The 20,338-nt window shown below is 36.4% G+C and overlaps 1 protein-coding gene across 2 annotated transcripts in view; it reads right to left on the reverse strand.

The window, feature by feature from the left end:
* USP3 (ubiquitin specific peptidase 3) overlaps positions 1-20,338 on the reverse strand; it is a 98,978-nt gene that overhangs the window by 15,698 nt on the left and 62,942 nt on the right. For both annotated transcript variants that reach the window (XM_060097212.1, XM_060097211.1), the window contains 3 exons: positions 19,432-19,578; positions 15,697-15,803; positions 15,439-15,519 (listed from right to left, as the gene is read on the reverse strand). In XM_060097212.1, the coding sequence (XP_059953195.1) occupies positions 15,439-15,519; positions 15,697-15,803; positions 19,432-19,578 (335 nt within the window). The remainder of the gene's footprint in view (positions 1-15,438; positions 15,520-15,696; positions 15,804-19,431; positions 19,579-20,338) is intronic.

Genomic DNA, 20,338 nt, shown 5'->3' on the forward strand with positions numbered 1-20,338 from the left:
TGGCTTGTACTATGAATCCCTTTAGATTGATCACTATGGTCTTGTAACCTCTGAAGCTGAAATTATGAGAACTTCCATCAGCAAGTATTTGTTGCATTGTGTGAAAAGCTGTAACCTTGCAGGGAAGGAGGGGGAGGTGGGGAATGGGATTAGACGTAGGAAAGAAAAATATAATTTTCCACACTTAAAAATCAGCATATAAACACTCAATAAACTAGGGAAAGAAGGCAACTTTTTTAACATGAAAAAGATCATGTATGAAAAATTCAAAGCAAACATCATACTGAATGGTGAAAGACTGAAAGCTTTTCCCCTAAGATTAGGAACAAGACAAAGAATGCTTTTGCCACTTCTATTCAACATAGTATTGGCAATTTTAGCCAGAGCAAATAGGCAAGAAAAAGAAAAGGCATTAAAATTGAAAGGAAAAAGTAAAATTATCTGTTTGCAGATAATACAATCTTTTATGTAGAAAACTCTAAAAATAAAAAACCAAACTGCTAGAGCTAATATACCAATTTGGTAAAGTTACAGGATACAGAATCAACACAAAAAATCAGTTGTTTTTGTACACTAACAATGAACAACCCAAAAATAAAATTAAGACAATCTCATTTACAATAGCATTTTTAAAAGGAATAAAATACATAGTAAAACATTTAACCAAGAAGACAAAAGATTTGTACTGAAAACTACAAAACACTGCTGAAAGAAATTTTATAAATACCTAAATAAATGGAAAGACATCCCACGTTCATGGACTGGAAGACTTGATATTGTTAACATGACAATACCACTAAATGGAAAGACATCCCACGTTCATGGACTGGAAGACTTGATATTGTTAACATGACAATGCCACTAATAGAAGTACAAAGATTCAATGCAATTTCTGTAGAAATCCCAGTGGCATTTTTTGCAGAAATAGAAAAGCCCATTCTAAAATTCATATGGAATCTCAAATAATCCCAAATAGCCAAAACAATCTGAAAAAGCAGAACAAAGTTGCAGGACTCACACTTTTCTGATTTCAAAACTTACTACAAAGCCATAGTGTAGTACTGACATAAAGTTAGTTTTCAGGGTTCTTTCAGAGGAAATTGTTCCACACGTAGCTGTAGTAGTGACATAAAGTGAAAGAGAAAAGAGAGTCCAGAAGTAAACCCTCAAATATATGGGCAATAGAATTTTGACAAGAGCAACTGGATCATTCAATGGGGAAATGACAGTCTTTTCAACAATGGTGCTAGGGAAACTGGATATCCACATGCAAAAGAATGAAGTTAGACTCTTACCTAATACCATATACAAAAATTAATTCAAAACTCTTAGAAGAAAATATAAGGGAAAAGCTTCATGACTTTGGATTTGACAGCGATTTCTTTGATATGATACCAAATGCAGGGGCAACAAAAGAAAAATTAGATAAACTGGACTTTGTCAAAATTAAAAACTTTTGTGTCTCCAAGGACACTAACAACAGAGTAAAAAGACTAACCACAGAATGGGAGAAAAATATTTGCAAATCATGTCTACAGTAGGGATTAATAGATATATTAAAAACTCCTACAACTCAACAACAAAAATAAACCACTTGATTCAAAAATAGGCAAAGGACTTAGACATTTCCCCAGAGAAGATATACAAATGGCCAACTAAGCACATCATTCAACATCATTAATGATTAGTAAAATGCAGTTCAAAACCACAATGAGATACCACTTCACACTCATTATGATGGCTATTATTTTCTAAAAAAACTGAAAAATAACAGGTATTAGCTAGAATATGGAGAAATTAGAATCCTCATGCATTGCTGGTGGGAATGTAAAATGGTGCAGCCACTGTGGAAAACAGTTTGGCGGTACCTCAGAAAGTTAAAGAATTACCATATAATCTAACAATTCCACTCCTATGTATACACTCAGAAGAATTGAAAGCAAGGACTCAAACAGATATTTGTACACTTACGTTTGCAGCAACATTCTTCATAATAGCCAAAAGGTAAAAGCAACCCAAAGTTACATCAACAGATTAATGGATAAACAAAATGTGGTGTATATGTACAATGGAATATTATTCAGTCTTAAAAAGGCAGGCAATTCTGATACATGCCATAGTATGGATGAACCTTGAAAACATTATGCTAAATGAAATATGCCAGTCACAGAAGGATAATAGTATGATTCATAGAATGTAGAATAGAGGTACCAGGGCTAGGGAAAGAGGAATGGGGAATTACTGTTTAATTGGTACATTTTCTGTTCTGGATGATTTTTAAAGTTCTGGAAATAGTGGTGATGGTTGCATAATATTGTGAGTTTACTGAATGCTACTGAATTGTACACTTAAATTATTAACATGGTAAATTTTACGCATATTTTACCAGCATAAACAAATTTTTTTTAAAAATAAGTGAATATCAATATCTGCCTGAAGCTTTCATAAACAAAGGGAGTAGGCAAGAATGATGACTCTGAGATGCTTGGTCACTCAGCTTCTCCGTCCCATTAACCAGGTCGTGGTATGATTTGCTAGCAAGACATCCATTCCCCAAGTCTCCCCAGCCACATAACACTGAGAAGCAGAAACAACTTGATGGTGGGGAAGCATCTTTTTCCTATATTTAAGCTGCACTGAACCACTTTCCTGTGTATGGAAGCATGCAGTCATTCAGAGGGAGTTACTAATGAGTTAGTAGGTGGCATTGTGAAAGTCTCCGTTGGTAATTATTTAGACCCTCTAATTTCAGGAATATGATACCCTTACAAATGTTGAGATTATTGAAAGAATATATCAACATTTCACAGCGACTCAGTTGCATTTTTGAGACCAAAATGTAAAATGCACAGAAGTACTGGAGTGCTCTCTGGTTTCTTCTCCCTGCTAAGACACGGGTGGGCGCCTCTGCAGCCGCCCTGCAGGACTCCCTCCGTGGGGAGGCCCCGCCCACTTTCCACACACAGGCCTACAGTCACAGCATCTGGTCTTGGCCCTGCATCATCCTGCTCCTTTTCTGAAAACAAAGCCCCTCCCTCTAGCAACCGTCCAGTCCTTTTCTTCTCCCCAACACAGTTTCATCTTCCTCCAGCATCTTTTTGCTTTCCAACATTTTCTTCCTTTGTATTTTTCTTCCTCCCTGACTTTTTGAGAGGCTTAAACTTATGGGGTGACCACCAAGTAAGTGGTCCCACAACTGACTTATGTACAAGATAGTGCAGAGTTCCCTCCTTTTCATGTGAGGCCGTACATGATAAACCAAAATGGAACAGAAGCCATGAAAAGCCCATCAGACAATTCACACGCAAGCAATACAAGCTGAGCCTAGCTTTTCCAACACTCAGTTTTAAAAATGGTGGCCCCAGCTACCTCTCGGAGCCCTCTCTCTCTCTGTTCTCACACCTCTCCCTGGCGCTGCCACAGGCACAGGAAACCCACACCTGTGGCTGTCCCCAGACAATGACAGGCCAGAAAACTGCTGTGCCGGGGGCAGCCTCTAGGGAATAGTTTCATTGAAGAAACGACATTGTAAATCCTTGCTGGATTTGTAGAGAACTACCCCCTCTACCACGATCATCTCCCTATGGGTTTAAAAAAGCTTCTTTAGTTCTCCTGAAAAGTTAAGGCCTATTTGTAATGGTTTCTATGGGTTAAAAAAATAATAACTCACAACAATTCTAAAGTTCCAACTGCTGGCTTTTTATAAAGCAACTTTTAAAGGAGTTTTTAAATTAAAATATCCTTAACCATGGTATTTCTGGAAATAAGCTTATAAGGGATGTTTCTTTTCCTCTTTGTGCTCTTTTGAATTGTCCCCAAATTCTACAATAAACATACAAAGAATTTTGCTTGTTTGAAACATATGCACACAAACATTTCTTTAAAAGGAGGACTGCCTAGATACAGCATCTCCTTGACATTCACAGATTTGACAACTGCCATCTTAACTATCTGAAAAGTCTGAATGACCCCTAAATGTACCACAGTGTAATATTTTGCAGCAGCATGAACATGAATCTCACCTCAGAGCTCACATGTAGAAGTGAGTCACATGGCCGGTGACCACTCTACTAGGCACCCATCACTCACACCTCAGCCAAGTTTTGTTGTTCTCTACCTACCTTCATTAAGGATCTGAGAAAACTGCTTAACGTTTTCATTTGTACTTTACTGCATTTCATGAGGGAAAAATATATGTGTGTGTGTGCGCGCGTGTGTGTATATATATGCCATATATATGTGTATGTATGTGTGTGTGTGTGTGTACGCATGCCAAGGTGGCTTCTAAAACTCCTAAGATTCTTAAAGGTTTCAGGGCATATATTTCATAAATGTCAGTCTAACACATTACATAAACTGTTAAACAGCATTCTATAGAGAGCAGGGAATAACACTGATTTGTTGAAGTTACTACATCACTTCATATACTATATAAATTAAACAAAGCAGTAATTGGGAAGTATGCATAAATAATCCACATTTTGTTTTACTCCCCCAAAACAAATATATAAAGGTGATACAATAAGTTAAAAAACTCAAACAATATAAAAGAGATGAAAAATAGTCCCACTTCCATTTCTTTCTGAATCCCACTACCCACTAAGATAGTCACTGTGAACAGGTATACGCTGCTCAAGAATTTTAATGCACGTATTTTTTTAATATTATATAAATGGAAGAATTCATGGAATAATTCTATATATATACTTCCACGGATTGTGTTTGACTCTACAATATTTTGTAGCTTTCTTTCTGTGGCCTAGCTGTTGATCAGTTTTATCTTTCTTAAATGTTACATAGCACAGTGTATTAAACCAATGCCCTACTGGTGGACATATAAGTTATTTCTGATTTTTTGCAATAGCAATGTTTCCATGAATATCTTTTACATATGTTACTGTCCACGTTCACAAATGAAATTACTATGTCTAAAGAAAAGCCCATTAGAAATGGTGATCAGTACCCTCTGAAAACAACTGTACCAATTTATACTCCTAACAGCAATATATGAGATTGCCCACCTTACGAAACTTTCACTAACAACGCATATTATCTGTCTTTATCATCTTGACTAATTTTGCTTTCCTTACACTTTCTTGAATATAAATGAGACTTAGTATTTTTCCAGATGTTAAATTGACCATGTGCATTTCTTTCTTATTCATATATTTTGCCCAAGTACTTTTTTCATATATGTTACAAATATTAGTTTCAAGTTTATCATGTTTTCTACTTTGTTTATGGCATCTTTTACCATTATACAGTTAGATTTATGAATTTCTAGCCTTCATGATATACTTACAAAGCTCTCTCCTACAACACGATCAAAAAGATGTTTTACTATAATGTCCTTGTGGTTTTATTTTTCACACTAAATCCTGAAGTCTTAAATTAATCTGGGAAAACATATGAGTTAGGAATGAAATTAATGATTCCCACATAAATTTTCATTTACACTAATACAACCTATTGACTAATTCCTTATTTTCTCCACTAATTTGAAGTATCTCCTTTGCCATGTAGTAAATTCCCATATACATAGTACTTCTAGGACACTACCTATGTCATCTCTGTCCTGCTCCATTATTTTTGTTTTAAAACTTTTTAAGTTCCTCTTAAGAATATCTGCTTATAGAAGAACTTCTGAACTAATTAGAATAAATTTAAGGAGTAATTTGGGGGAAAACTACATCTCTATCATACTGGGTCTTCCCATCCAAGAATATGACATGGCTCTGTTAATTCTAGCTTTTTCTGTCCTTTTATAAAGTTTTATAATTTCTTCATCTAGGTCTTGCATCTTTCTCAATAAATTTATCCTCAAGTACTGATGAGTTTTTAATACAACTGTGAATAGGATCTTTTGCTATGTATAAGAAAGCAGTTGTTTTTTGCCTATTTTCTATTTGGCCATCTTACTAAGCTTTTTAGCTCCACATTAAGCATTTATTTATCAAATCAATATCTGTGTTTATTTTTTGTTAACTGAGGGCTAGAAAAGCAGGTCGCCTGTGTTCCAGAGATAGCTAGGGCTAAACTTTCTTTCATAATTTCCAACTGATTCTCTTGAAATGTTGTAGGATGTACTAATTTGGTCTTTCCTCTTCACTACTTATTCTTATTTCTGTTCCTTGTCTACTGCCTTGTCCCACAGCAGCAGTCCTCCTGGCTGATTCCTGACTGTAATGGAAAGAAGTGCTTCACTATTAACTGTGATGATCACTGACAGCTTTTGATAGATAATCCTCAACAAGTTAAGAACATGTCTATTCCTATAATAATAGGGTTTTTCTTTCTTCTTTTAATCAGTCATGAATTTGCAGTTTTATCAAAACCTATTTGGGCATTTTGATTTTTGTTCTCCCAATAAATTATACTTTCTAATATTAAATCAGTCTTGCATTATTGAAATAAATCCTACTTGATCTCTGTATATTACTGTTTTAGGACACTATTGGATTCTATCTGCTAACATTTTATTTAAGATTCTTTAATTTATAGTATTAGTAAGATAAAGCTACATTTTTTTTCCTTTTGGATGGTATCTTTGTTAGGGTTTAGACATGGGGTTATTTTAGCCTCCCATACACCCTTTCAGTTAAATGATTTCAAATGACAGTGGTCTTTCTCACCATCACCTTTCCTTTTTAAATGAAAACCTTAACAATTACGGATCCAAAAAGCACATAAGTAATTCTAGCCAAGTAGATATCTAAGGATGTAAAAGCAAGACGTTATCAGGTAATCATACATCTCCATCCCCATTCAGTAAACAAATGTGTATTACTCAACTAAAATTCATCACACTATGGACTGTCCAAGAAAAATGACTGCCCTTAATTGATATTAGTGGTAAACAAAAAGAGAATGAAGCATTACCACACCCCATCATATACTTTTTAAAGCTGACGTAAGCTATTTATTTGTTTAATTTTTACTGAAGTGTATTTGATTTACAATACTGTCTGGGTTTCAGGTGCACAGCAAAGTGATTCAGTTATACATACACATATATCGATTATTTCAGATTCCTTTCCCTTATAGGTTATTACAAAATATTGAGTATAGTTCCCTGTGCTATACAGTAGGATCTTGTTGGTTATCTACTTTATATATAGTAGTGTGTATATGTTAATCCCAAACTCCTATCATAATTTATCCCTTGCCCCGCTTTCCCCTTTGGTAACCTTAAGTTTGTTTTCTATGTCTGTGGGCCTATTTCTGTTTGGTATATAAATTCATTAGTATCTTTCTTTTTTAGATTCCACATATAAGCAATATATGGTATTGGTCTTTCTCTGTTGGCTTACCTCACTTAGTATGATAATCTCTAAGTCCATCCATGTTACTGCAAATGGCATTATTTTATTTTTTATGGCTGAGTAATATTCTATTGTATATATGTACCACATCTTCTTTATCTATTCCTCTGTTGATGGACATTTAGGTTGCTTCCATGTCCTGGCTATGGTAAATAGTGCTGCAGTGAACATTGGGGTGCATACATCTTTTCAAATTATGGTTTTCTCCAGATATATGCCCAGGAGTGGGATTGCTGGTCATATGGTAGTTCTAGTTTTACTTTTTTAAGGAACCTCCATACTGTTGTTCATAATGGTTGTAACCAATTTACATTCCTACCAACAGTGCAAGAGGGTTCCCTTTTCTCTACACCCTCTCCAGCACTTATTGTTGGTAGACTTTTTGATGATGGCCATTCTGACTGGTGTGAGGTGATACCTCATTGTAGTTTTGATTTGCATTTCTCTAATAATTAGTGATGTAAGCATCTTTTCATGTGCTTTTTGGCCATCTGTACATCTTCTTTGGAGAAATGTCTGTTTAGATCTGCCCATTTTTTGATTGGGTTGTTTGGTGTTTTTGTTATTGAGCTGCATGAGCTGTTTGTATATTTTGAAGATTAATCCCTTGTCAGTTGCTTCATTTGCAAATATTTTCTCCCATTCTGAGGGCTGTCTTTTTGTTTTCTTTATGGTTTCCTTTGCTGCACTGAAGGTGTTAAGTTTAATTAGGTCCCATTTGTTTATTTTTGTTTTCATTACTGTAGGAGGTGGATCCAAAAAGATTTTGTTGCCATTTATGTCAAAGAGTGTCCTGCCTATGTTCTCCTCTAAGAGTTTTACAGTATCCAGTCTTATATTTAGGTCTTTAATCCATTTTGTGTATGGTGTTAGAGAATATTCTAGTTTCATTCTTTTACACATAGCTGTCCAGTTTTCCCAGCACCACTTATTGAAGAGACTGTCTTTTTTCCATTGTATATTCTTGCCTCCTCTGTCATAGATTAGTTGACCATAGGTGCATGGGTTTATCTCTGGACTTCCTATCCTGTTCCATTGATCTATATTTGTTTTGGGGCCAGTACCATACTGTTTTGATTACTGTAGCTTTGTAGTACAGTCTGAACTCAGGGAGCATGCTTCCTCCAGTTCCGTTTTTCTTTCTCAGGACTGCTTTGGCTATTTGGGGTCATTTGTGATTCCATTAAAATTGTAAAATTTTTTGTTCTAGTTCTGTGAAAAATGCCATTGGTAATTTAATAGAGAGTGCATTGAATCTGTAGATTGCTTTGGGTAGCATAGTCATTTTGATAATACTGATTCTTCCAATCCCAGAATGTGGTGTATCTTTCCATCTGTTTGTGTCATGTTCAGTTTCTTTCATCATCGTCTTATAGTTTTTGGAGTATAGGTCTTTTGCCTCCTCAGGTAGGTTTATTCCTAGGTACTTTGTTCTTTTTGATGTGATGGTAAATGGGAATGTTTCCTTAATTTCTCTTTCTGATCTTTGGTTGTTAGTGTATAGGAGTGCAAGAGATTCCTGTGTATTAATTTTGTATCCTGCAATTTTAACAAATTCACTGATGAGCTTTAGTAGTTTTCTAGTAGCATCTTTAGTATTTTCTATGTATAGTATGTCATCTGCAAACAGTGACAGTTTTACTTCTTCTTTTCCAATTTGGATTTTTTAAATTTCTTTTTCTTCTGTGATTGCCGTGGCTAAGACTTCCAAAACTATGTTGAATAAAAGTGGGGACAGTGGACATCCTTGTCTTGTTCCTGATCTTAGAGGAAATGCTTTCAGCTTTTCACCATTGAGTGTGATGTTAGCTGTGGGTTTGTCATATATGGCTTTTATTATGTTGAGGTAGGTTCCCTCTAGGCCCACTTTCAAGAGTTTTTATCATAAATGGGTGTTTAATTTTGTCAAAAGCTTTTTCTGCATCTATTGAGATGATCATATGGTTTTTATTCTTCAATTTGTTAATGTGGTATATCACACTGATTGATTTGAGGATACTGAAAAATCCTTGCATCCCTGGGATAAATCCCACTTGATCATGGTGTATGACCCTTTTAATGTATTGTTGGATTTGGCTTGATAGTATTTTGTTGAGAATTTTTGCAGCTATGTTCATCAGTAATATTAGCCTGTAAGTTTCTTTTTTGTGGTACCTTTGTCTGGTTTTGGTTATCAGGGTGATGGTGGCCTCATAGAATGAGTTTGGGAGTGTTCCTTCCTCTGCAGTATTTTGTAATAGTTTCAGAAGGATAGGTGTTTACTCTTCTCTAAATGTTTGATAGACTTTGCTGTGAAGCCATCTTGTCCTGGACTTTTGTTTGTTTGAAGTTTTAAAATCAGAGTTTCAATTCTGGTACTTATGATAGGTCTGTTCATATTTTCTGTTTCTTCCTGGTTCAATCTTGGAAGTTTGTACCTTTCTAAGGATTTGTCCATTTCTTCTAGGTTGTCCATTTTATTGGCATATAGTTGCTTGTCTCTTATGATCCTTTGTATTTCTATGGTGTCCACTGTAACTTCTTTTTCATTTCTAATTTTATTATTTATTTGAGCCCTCTCCCTTTTTTTCTTGATGAGTCTGGCTGAAGGTTTATCAATTTTGCTTATCTTCTCAAAGAACCAGCTTTTAGTTTCCTTGATCTTTTCTGTTATTTTCTTCATCTCTATTTCATTTATTTCTGCTCTGATCTTTATGATTTCTTTTCTTCTATTAACTTTGGGTTTTGTTTGCTCTTCTTTCTCTAGTTGCTTTAGGTGTAAGGTTAGGTTGTTTACTTGAGATTTTTCTTGTTTCCTAAGGTAAGATTGTCTTGCTATAAACTTCCCTCTTAGAACTGCTTTTGCTGTGTCCCATAAGTTTTGTATCATCTTGGCTTTCATTTTCATTTGTCTCCAGGTACTTTTTGACTTCCTCTTTGATTTTTTCAGTGATCCATTGGTTGTTTGATAGCATACTGTTTAGCCTCCATATGTTTGTTTTTTTTAGTTTTTTCCTTGTAGTTGATTTCTAATCTTACAGCATTGTGGTCAGAAAAGAAGCCTGATATGATTTCAGTTTTCTTAAATTTACCAAGGCTTGCTTTGTTGCCCAACATGTGATCCTAGAGAATGTTCCACATGCACTTGAGAAGGTGTATTCTGCTGCTTTCGGATGGAATGTTCTATAAATGTCAATTAAGTCCATCTGGTCTAACGTGTCATTTAAGGCCTGTGTTTCCTTATTTATTTTCTGTCTGGATGATCTGTCCATTGATGTAAGTGGGGTGCTAAAGTCCCCCACTATTATTGTGTTACTGTTGATTTCTCCTTTTACGACTATTAGCATTTGCCTTATATATTGAGGTACTCCTATGTTGAGTGCATATATATATTTACAATTGTTATAACTTCTGGATTGATTCCTTGATCATTTTGTAATGTCCTTCTTTGTCTCTTGTAACAGTCTTTAAAGTCTATTTTGTCTGATATGAGTATTGCTACTCCAGCTTTCTTTTGATTTCCATTTGCATGGAATAGCTTTTTCCATGTCCTCACTTTCAGTCTGTATGTGTCCCTAGATTTGAAGTGGGTCTTTTGTGGACAGCATATATATGGGTCTTGTTTTTGTATCTATTCAATCTATGTCTTTTGGTTCGAGCATTTAATCTGTTTATGTTTAAGGTAATTATCAGTGTGTTCTTATTGCCATTTTGTTAATTGTTTTGGATTTGTTTTTGTAGGTCTTTTTTCTTCCCTTCCTCTTTTGTTCTCCTCTTGTGATTTGATAACTATCTTTAGTGTTGTGTTTGGACTGCTTTTTCTTTTTCGTGTGTCTATTATAGATTTTTGGTTTGCAGCTACATTGAGGTTTTGATATAGCAGTCTATATATGTATACAGGATTAAGTTGCTGGTCTCTTAATTTCAAATGCATTTGTACTCTCCTCTTCTCACAACTGCTGATTTTGATATCATATTTGTGGTTTGATGATTTCCTACCTTTACTGTATGTTTACCTTTATTGGTGAGCTTTCCCATTTGTAATTTTCTCATTTCTAGTGTGGCCTTTTCCACCTAGAGAAGTTCCTTTCGCATTTGTCATAAAACTGATGGTGCTGAATTCTCTTAGCTTTTGCTTGTCTGTAAAGCTTTTGATTTCTCTGTTGAATACTAGCGAGAGCCTTGCTGGGTTGAGTATTTTTGGTTGTAGGTTTTTCCCTTTCATCACTTTAAGTATATCATGCCACTCCCTTCTGGCCTGCAGAGTTTCTGCTGAAAAATCAGCTGATAACCATATGGGGATTCCCTTGTATGTTATTTGTTGCTTAAACTTGTTGTTTTTAATATTTTCTTTTTGTCTTTAATTTTTGTCAATTTGATTAATATGTGTCTTGGTGTGTTCCTCCTTGGGTTTATCCTGTATGGGATTCTCTGCACTTCCTGGACTTGACTGTGCGTTTCCTTTCCCATGTTAGGGAAGTTTTTGGCTATTATCTCTCTTCAAATATTTTCTCAGGCCCTTTCTCTCTTCTCCTTCTGGGACCCATATAATGCAAATGTTGGTATGTTTAATGTTATCCTGGAGGTCTCTTAGACTGTCCTCATTTCTTTTCATTCTTCTTTCTTTATTCTGTTCCACAGCAGTGATTTCCACCAGTCTGTCTTCCGGCTCACTTGTTCATTCTTCTGCCTCATTTATTCTACTATTGACTCCTTCTAGTGTATTTTTCATTTAGGTTATTGTATTGTTCATCTCGTTTGTTCTTTAAAGCTTCTAGCTCTTTATTAAACATTTCTTGTATCCTCTTGGTCTGTGCCTCCATTCTTTTTCCGAGATCTTGGGTCAACTTTACTGTTATTACTCTGAATTTTTTTTTTCAAGTAGACTGCCTATCTCCACTTCATTTAGTTGTTCTTCTGGGGTTTTATCTTGTTCTTTCACCTGGAACATATTTCTCTGCGATCTCATTTTATCTAACTTTGTTTGAGGTCTCTGTTCCCCAGCCTGCAGGACTGTAATTCTTCTTGGTTCTGGTGTCTGGTGAGGTTGGTCCAGGGGCTTGTGCAGGCTTCTTGGTGGGAGGGACTGGTGTCTGCCCCCTGGTGGGTGGAGCTGGGTCTTGTCCCTCTGGTGGGCAGGGCCATCTCAAGAGGTGTACTTATAGGTGGCTGTTGGCTCTGGATGACTTTAGGCAGCCTGTCTGATGATGGGTGGGGCTGTGTTCCCACCCTGTTGGTTGTTTGGCCTGAAGTGTCCCAGCACTGAAGCCTGTAGGCTGTTGGGTGGGGTGGGTCTCTTTGCCAAAATGGTGACCTCCAGGAGAGCTCACACCAATTGAGTATTCCCTGGGGCATCCGCCACCAGTGTCCTTGTCCCCACAGTGAGCCACAATCGACCCCCACATCCCCAGGAGACCTTCCAAGACCCTCAGGTAGGTCTGACCCAGGCTCCTATGACTCCTATGACTTTGCCCTGGGTCCCAGTGCACGTGAAACCTTGTGTGTGCCCTCCAAGAGTGGAGTCTCTGTTTCCTCCAGTCCTCTGGAGCTCCTGCACTCAAGCCCCCCTGGCCTTCAAATCCAAATGCTCTGGGGACTCCTTCTCCTGATTCCAGACCCCAAGGCTGGGAAGCCTGATATTGGGCTCAGAACTCTCACTCCTGTGGGAATCTCTGCAATCTAATTATTTTCCAGCTTGTAGGTCACCCACCCGCCAGATATGGGATTGGATTATATTGTAGACGTGCCCCTCCTACTGTCTCGTTGTGGCTGCTTCTTTGTCTTCGGGTATAGAATATCTTTTTGGTAGGTTCGAGTCTTTTTTGTTGATGGTTGTTCAGCAGTTAGTTGTGACTTGGTGTTTTTGTGAGAGGAGGTGAGCTCAAGTCCTTCTACTCCACCATCTTGCCTCCAGCCTCTCCCTCATTCTTAAGCAGAAGTTGAGCCCTCACAGGTAAATGTCTTTGATGCTTCATCATGAAAGATAATTGCCACTGCATGCTTCTTGTCTCTCGAGGCAGCCTGGTTATATTTTTGATGTTGTACAGTTCAGTTACCTTGTGAAAGTTTCTGAAATATGCTGCCTTTTCATCTGGAAATTTTTCTAGCCCTCTGGGTCCTTTACTAGGTGCCTTCTTGAAAACCACCAGCATCGTCTGAAAATCTCGTTTTGTTGCATTTCGCAGCTACTGCATGGTTTAGAAATTCTAAAGCTGACAGTAAGCTCTTTAACAAAATGAAGTCTGAGAATTCAAAGGAAAGCCAGATGAGAATACAGCAAACATGTTTCTAGCCAAACCCTCAACACCTCAGGATGGTCTGGGCCCCCTGATGCTAATACCAATCTTTATCAGATTTCAAGGAGCCTATGCCAAGAAAAAGACTACTTGGGATATGAGGCAAATTCCATTTGCCACTATTCTTGTTTATAGTACCAGTCAACCACCTAAGTAAGCTGTGTCATACACTCTCCTGGATGGTCTCAAGAAAGGAACATCTCTCAGTATTAGGGCATTAGGTTTAAGAGAAATGTTACAGAGGCAATAAGAACCATGTATGACCAATTCAGGAGGGGTGGGGGGAATCAGCACTGAAGGAAGGAGGAAAGAAACCTGAACAAATGAGTGTCTCTGGGTCTTCTAATCAGTCAAAAATCATCTGGACTAACGGTTTTGTTAAACATGAGGAATTATTATTCAAATATATACCCAGATATTTATTGAGGAACAGTATTTTTTACTACATTAATATTAGTGTTCTTATTGAAATTTTAAGATGAAGTCAATCTACTTTAGATTATATAATGTGAGGCAAATTCCTTTAAAAATTTAACTTTCACTGATTTCCCCTCTAAATGATCAAATAATATTTGTTTTATGCTTAAGTAAGTTAGCCTGTATTCATATGCCATAAACATAAAGGGAAAATGATCTGAAAGACACTTGCTATCAAGTATACTGTGATATTTTCTTAATCTCAAATAGGCCAAAAACAGTTTTAGAGAAACATACTATAGCCACATATTTTAGGGGGAAGTGGCATGGATGGGGCTTCCTTAAATTTCTTCAGTACTCCTGTTCAAAAGAGACAATCAACACTGTTGTATAGGTGGAGAACAAACTAAAAGCATCTACAAAGTGTTTTCATATACATTTTACAGGATAATTTGATTCTATAGCAGCACCGTCCAGTAGAACTTTCTGCAACAGTGGAAATGTTCTGCACCTGTGCTGACCACTACAGTAGCCACTGGCAACATGTGGCTGCAGAGCACTCCAAGTATGGCGAGTGTAACTGAGCAATGGAATGTGAAAGTTCACTTTGATTCATTTAAATTTTAACAGGCACATGTGACTTCATGGTTGCATACTGGACAGTACAGTTTTAGACCAACAGAACCTTCTGTTTTGTAAGAAAAGTTTACATTATATGTATATTAATCATTATGACAATACTCCCTAAAACTTTTAGTGAACATGTAATTCAGGGTAGAAACTTTTTATTTGCCTTCACTGTAGAGGTACTTAATGACAGAACACATACTAGATCCTCTTTCTTTTTTCTATCCTAGTTTCTTCTTTCTATGACTAAAAAGAACGATGAGTCATTTCAGTGGTTGGTCAAGGACAGGTCTTCTGCCTTGACTAAAGTAGTTAATACTCCTCATCAAGGAAAAAATCTGTTCAGAAATCTCTCAAAGTAAATGTGAATTTTAATCTTGCAATTAAAAGCAAGGCCTCAGGCTTAGCCAACAGTTATGTCATCAAGAGAGCTCTCAAATTATTAGTCATACGAAAGAGTGAATGACACCATAATTTGTAAAACTTTTCTGAGCTTCTTTCTTCCTCTGGTTACTAGTGGAATATCCATAGAATAAATTCTATTTCATTAGATCAGAAAAAGTTTTGTTACAAACTTTCAATTTTAAACTAGTTTTAAAAAGAGGAGAAAGGTGAGAAATATTTTATGTTTCACCTGGCAGGTCAGTATCTCTGGCAGGCATTCTTGCTAAACAGAATTTTTTTGTACAAGAAGAGACATTCAGGTTTGACTTTTGTTAAGTTATAACACAAATTCATTAAAACAATTATTTGCTATTTCAAGGGGGAAAAATTCTAGAACATCAAAGTATCTTTACCTCGTAATGAACAAACTGGTCCATTTTCTTGATTCTTAGAGCGCTTATTTCTGAACTGACTTGGAATATCTAATGAAAGGTCTTAAAAGGAAATAGGAAAACAGAACTGTTAAAGGCATATAACCACACTCAAAAAATAATTTCAAAAATTAATGTATTTTTAAGGATTTATCTCTTTACTGTCTTAGTTTTCAAAGGAAATATTACAGTTATTATTTGAATACAATATCATATCTACATATGCCAAATATGTCTTACCTAGGAATGGATCAAACTTTCTAGATTCTGTCCCACATATGAGGCAGTTAACCTCATTTTGGAGAATGCCTCCGAATATAGCCGTGACAACTGTAGATGCTCCATTTCTAAAGAAAATCACACAGGAAAACATCTCAGTAAAAAACTAAAATACATATGTGTAAAAGGTCCTATAGGTGGCTCTGTTTGGGGGGTATATATATATATATCATTTATTAATTTAAATTATAAAATAACACAAAAATTTCGAAGCTATATATAGACGTATACCAAATAAAAGGTTTAAGCCACTGTCCTTCCCCCAGCTCCTTTCCCAATCTCACTACTTTGTACAAAAGTTACTAACAAACAAACACTGAACATTTGCCATTACTAACAGATCACGTACATGCCTGTACTCGGGGCAACAGGACCCCTTTCCCCCAATTATACCCCTCAGAAAAGAGGGAACTGCCTTAGATTGGACCCTTTGCAAGACTTCTCATATTATGGGGAGCACTCTCAGTTACTTTACTTTAAACAACAACCTTGATCAAAGATAGTTTCAGATTTTTTTAGATGGTCATATTTGGGGAAAATGAGGTAAACAAATTTAATACATATTTAGTAATCACTGGTGGAGATATGACTTCACATTTGAAGTGCTGGATGTTACTATCACAAGCCTTTTAAAAAGCTCACTTAAAACAATATAATAATTCCCTTGTGGAGATCAAAAAATATGTACAACACTTTAATAACAATAAAAAACCAACTGTCCTAATGTTACTTAACCTCTCTGTGCCTCAGCTTCATCAAATGTGAAACAGGCGTAACATCTATCTACCTTAGAGGCCTGGTGACGATGAAATGGGAATATACGGACAGTGCTTTTAGACAAGTGCTTACCAAAAAGAAAGCCCTTAGAGTGTTGTAAGCATCTTTTATAACAATAATCAGGATCATACCTGTCTTTGGCTTTTCTTTCCTAAGTATGTATCTTGGACATGTAACTCACTCTTTGACAGGTGCACAGCCTGCTACGGTATGGACATGAACAGCATGCACAAGAACATTGCACACGAACAGCATGATTAGCAAGCACTTACATTATTTAGCACTTACATGCCAGGCTCCATTCTAAGTACTTTCCATGTAAATCAATTAATCCTCACAACAACGCTGAGGTAGATAAGATCATCCCCATTTTGCAGACCAGGAAGCTGAGGTTCAGAGGTTAAATAACTTGGCCCAAGTTCACACAGCTGGCCTGACCTGAGCACCTGCTCTGGACACTAAGCTCCTTCTCTTAATTTAACTAATATAATATTAATGGGTAAATCAACTATACTTCAATTAAAAAATATTATTTTAAAAACCAAAATGGCTTTGGGTTTCACTGCAACAACAGGAACCCACATAAAATTGTCAACAGAATAAAGATGAATCAATCAGAATTAAAATAAAAATATTAATGGATACTGAGGTTCATTTGTGTACTTTCATTACTAGTACTACAGTGAACACAGATATTAACTTTTGTGCACTTATGCAGTTACTTGAGCCAGTATATTGCTCTTTTTCACTAATAGCAATTTGAGGTGGTTTCTGTCACTTGCAGTCAATAGTACTCCTAATACACTGAACCGTACTTGCTCCAAATTAGACCTACTGCAATGATGAGACAGACAAAACCTACCTGAGCAATTCTATTATTTTAAAAGTTTGCTTCCTTTTCTATGAAAGGGCTTCCTTCCTTACTGGCAAAAGAAACATACTGTAGCTTTTTTTGTTTTTTTTAAGTTGTTCATAGGATACACATGGCTTTAGTAAATTACAAAGGGAAGATACAATGGGAACTGTAGGATATAAATGGCCATTTCAGGTTTTAGACTTAATATCTGTTATCACAAACAAAGGATATACCCCCCTCAAAAAAAAATCTACTGAAAAATTAAGGGACTATGACTGACCCTTTCATACTGATGTTCACACACACTGCTGCCTTTAATTAAAATGGAAAATGCTTTATTAAAAAGCAGTACATTTAAACTCAATGTACTTCTTCCTTTATAATTCCTTCCTCTGAGGAAAAGATACTAATGAATTCCTGGCTATCTGATGTGTATGGCATTAAGCTTAGTCATTATACAATGACTTAAAACAAGATTCACGAATTATTTCAAAATCGCTGTTCCATTTATCTTAACTACACGAGAGAGTTTAAACATTGGCTACTTGGACAGGCTATTATGCTGCAAAGTTCCTTTATATTGGCACTCATGATTTTCTATGTGTTAAAAAGAACACATCCACCATTTATTTCTACCATCCTCACCCCCACCTTCAGTAGGGTTCATTGTGTTTATACGAATAAATACAAGTACAGGAGACTTTTTTTTTGTAGTTTTAGCAAATATGATCCTTAGATCCTGAAATGCATCCTCCAGTGAATTTAAGGAAATATAAAGGAGCCTGAGTTTTGAATACTTGATGATAATTTTTTTATGTTCCTAACTAATGGAACTTAAAATTACTATTATTTAAAATATCATGAAGGGGTATGGATTAATACTGAAAACTCATTAATTACTAAAAGAACATCTTGTATCACACAATGTGATTCCCTAAGGGTGCCCTGGGCATCAAATAAAATAACAAAGACATATATCCTCTCACTTCACACAGACACACAGACTATCCTTCATAGAGCCCAGCTCAATATCCTTTATGTATGAATATATCATCCTAAAATACAAAACAGAATTTTTCATTTAATACTATGTTTGATTTGGTGCTAGCAGCAAGATCATTTCTACCAAATCACAGGTCCTTCCCTTTCTGTACTGGATTCTAATTTGAACCATAGCTCCTAGGACCTAGGTTCAAACATTTAAAAAAGTATGGCAATTCATATTGATTGCCCATCTCTGATACAGTCAGATTAGCTGTGAGACTCCTCTGTCATTAAAAAGACCTTATCTTACACAAAATCCGATTTACGGACTGTCAGGCAACATACTACAGCAAACCCTATATATAACTTACTCTTTTCTTCTTTCTTTGGGGAGTTCGTCTTATAAATCCCTTTCCTGCATAGGTCAATATGAAACTTTTCCCAAAATTTGGACAAAAGGAGACAACTAACCAAGATCCAAGCTGAAGTAAAAGTCAATTATCTCTCCCTCAGCAAAATAAACATTCTGATCTCAGTGTATATTTTGGGGTATTGGTACCTGGGAAAGCAACCCAAAAGGTTTGTTTTGTTCATACTGAGAGGCAAAAAAAATTCTGAAAAGTTACAAATGCCTCAATTTGATGAAAGAACAGACATATTTTTGGAAAATTTAAGTCCAAATGAGGCTTTAGAAAAATTCACATTCAAAATATTTTAAGCCTGTTATTAGTGAACAAATGTAATTATTTTAGTATATGAATATTGTCTCCCATATATTATTCAATACATTTGGAGGAAAATTTCTAAGTGTTAAATTGTACAAAATATTTTCTATTTTTTCAAGTTTAAAAATAATCTATAGCAAATAACAATTAGAACTACACCTAGATGCAAGTACAAGATGCCTTCGATCTGGAAGCAGGAGGCATGTGCTAGTCCACTTGGTCACAAAGTTCAAGTGCACAAAAGTTTCAGCAAAGGTCCAGAAAACTTTCCACCTTCCATTATAAATCTAATAAACAAGAACACCAGTAGAAATCTGAGGTCTTCCCAGAAAACAAAAGGAAACTAAATCTTACATGCAACATTTGTTACTTGCAGACAGAGTAGAATTCTCTTGCAGAACTGATGAGCGGGAAATACCGTTGAAACCACCCTGGAGTTCCAAGTGCAGGTGGTCTAACAGGTAGCGCATGAACTCATGAGCGTCCTGCTGCTGATAGCCCCTTGAAGCAAACAGAAACAGTCACTGTGGGGCACCACCTGCCCAGCCCAACATGCAGGAGGGCAGAGTGTTGAGAAGGGCCACAGCCCTGCGCTCAGAGCACAGGGAGGCGCCCTGATCCTTCCTCCCCACTTCCTCCTTGTTTTACACGTAAAAGCACCTTCAAGACAGAATTCCACTACTGAAAAACCAGTTTGAAAACACAGAATAGTAGAGCTAACTGGACTTCTAGTGTTCGCAACTGACCTCACTTAAGAGGAAAACTGAGGGGCAAAAAAGGGGTTGTGTGACCTGCCTGAAGTCATGCAACTGCAACAAGGAGAGTAACATGTCTCCTGGATGGACTGTGAATCTTCCCATTTCCCACATGGCCTCTCTAGAAGATGCTCAAATGTTAAAATTTCACATCTTAACCTGCACCAGAAAACTAGGTCTAAACCACCATTATAAGAAATAAGGAATTTAAATCTTTAGACTGAAAGATACTAATTTTTAAACACTGGCTGAAAGGAAGAAAAACTTTATCTAAAGAGTTAAAGATGTATAGCATTCTATACTTGCATCCTAATCTCTGATTCAAGACATTTTTTTTTTTTTTTTTTTTTTTTTTTTTTTTTTTGCCGTATGCGGGCCTCTCACTGTTGTGGCCTCCCCCGTTGCGGAGCACAGGCTCCGGACGCGCAGGCTCAGCGGCCATGGCTCACGGGCCCAGCCGCTCCGCGGCATATGGGATCCTCCCAGACCGGGGCACGAACCCGTAT

Source organism: Mesoplodon densirostris, chromosome 4 (genome assembly GCF_025265405.1).
Source record: "Mesoplodon densirostris isolate mMesDen1 chromosome 4, mMesDen1 primary haplotype, whole genome shotgun sequence".
NCBI classification, from domain to species: Eukaryota; Metazoa; Chordata; class Mammalia; order Artiodactyla; family Ziphiidae; genus Mesoplodon; species Mesoplodon densirostris.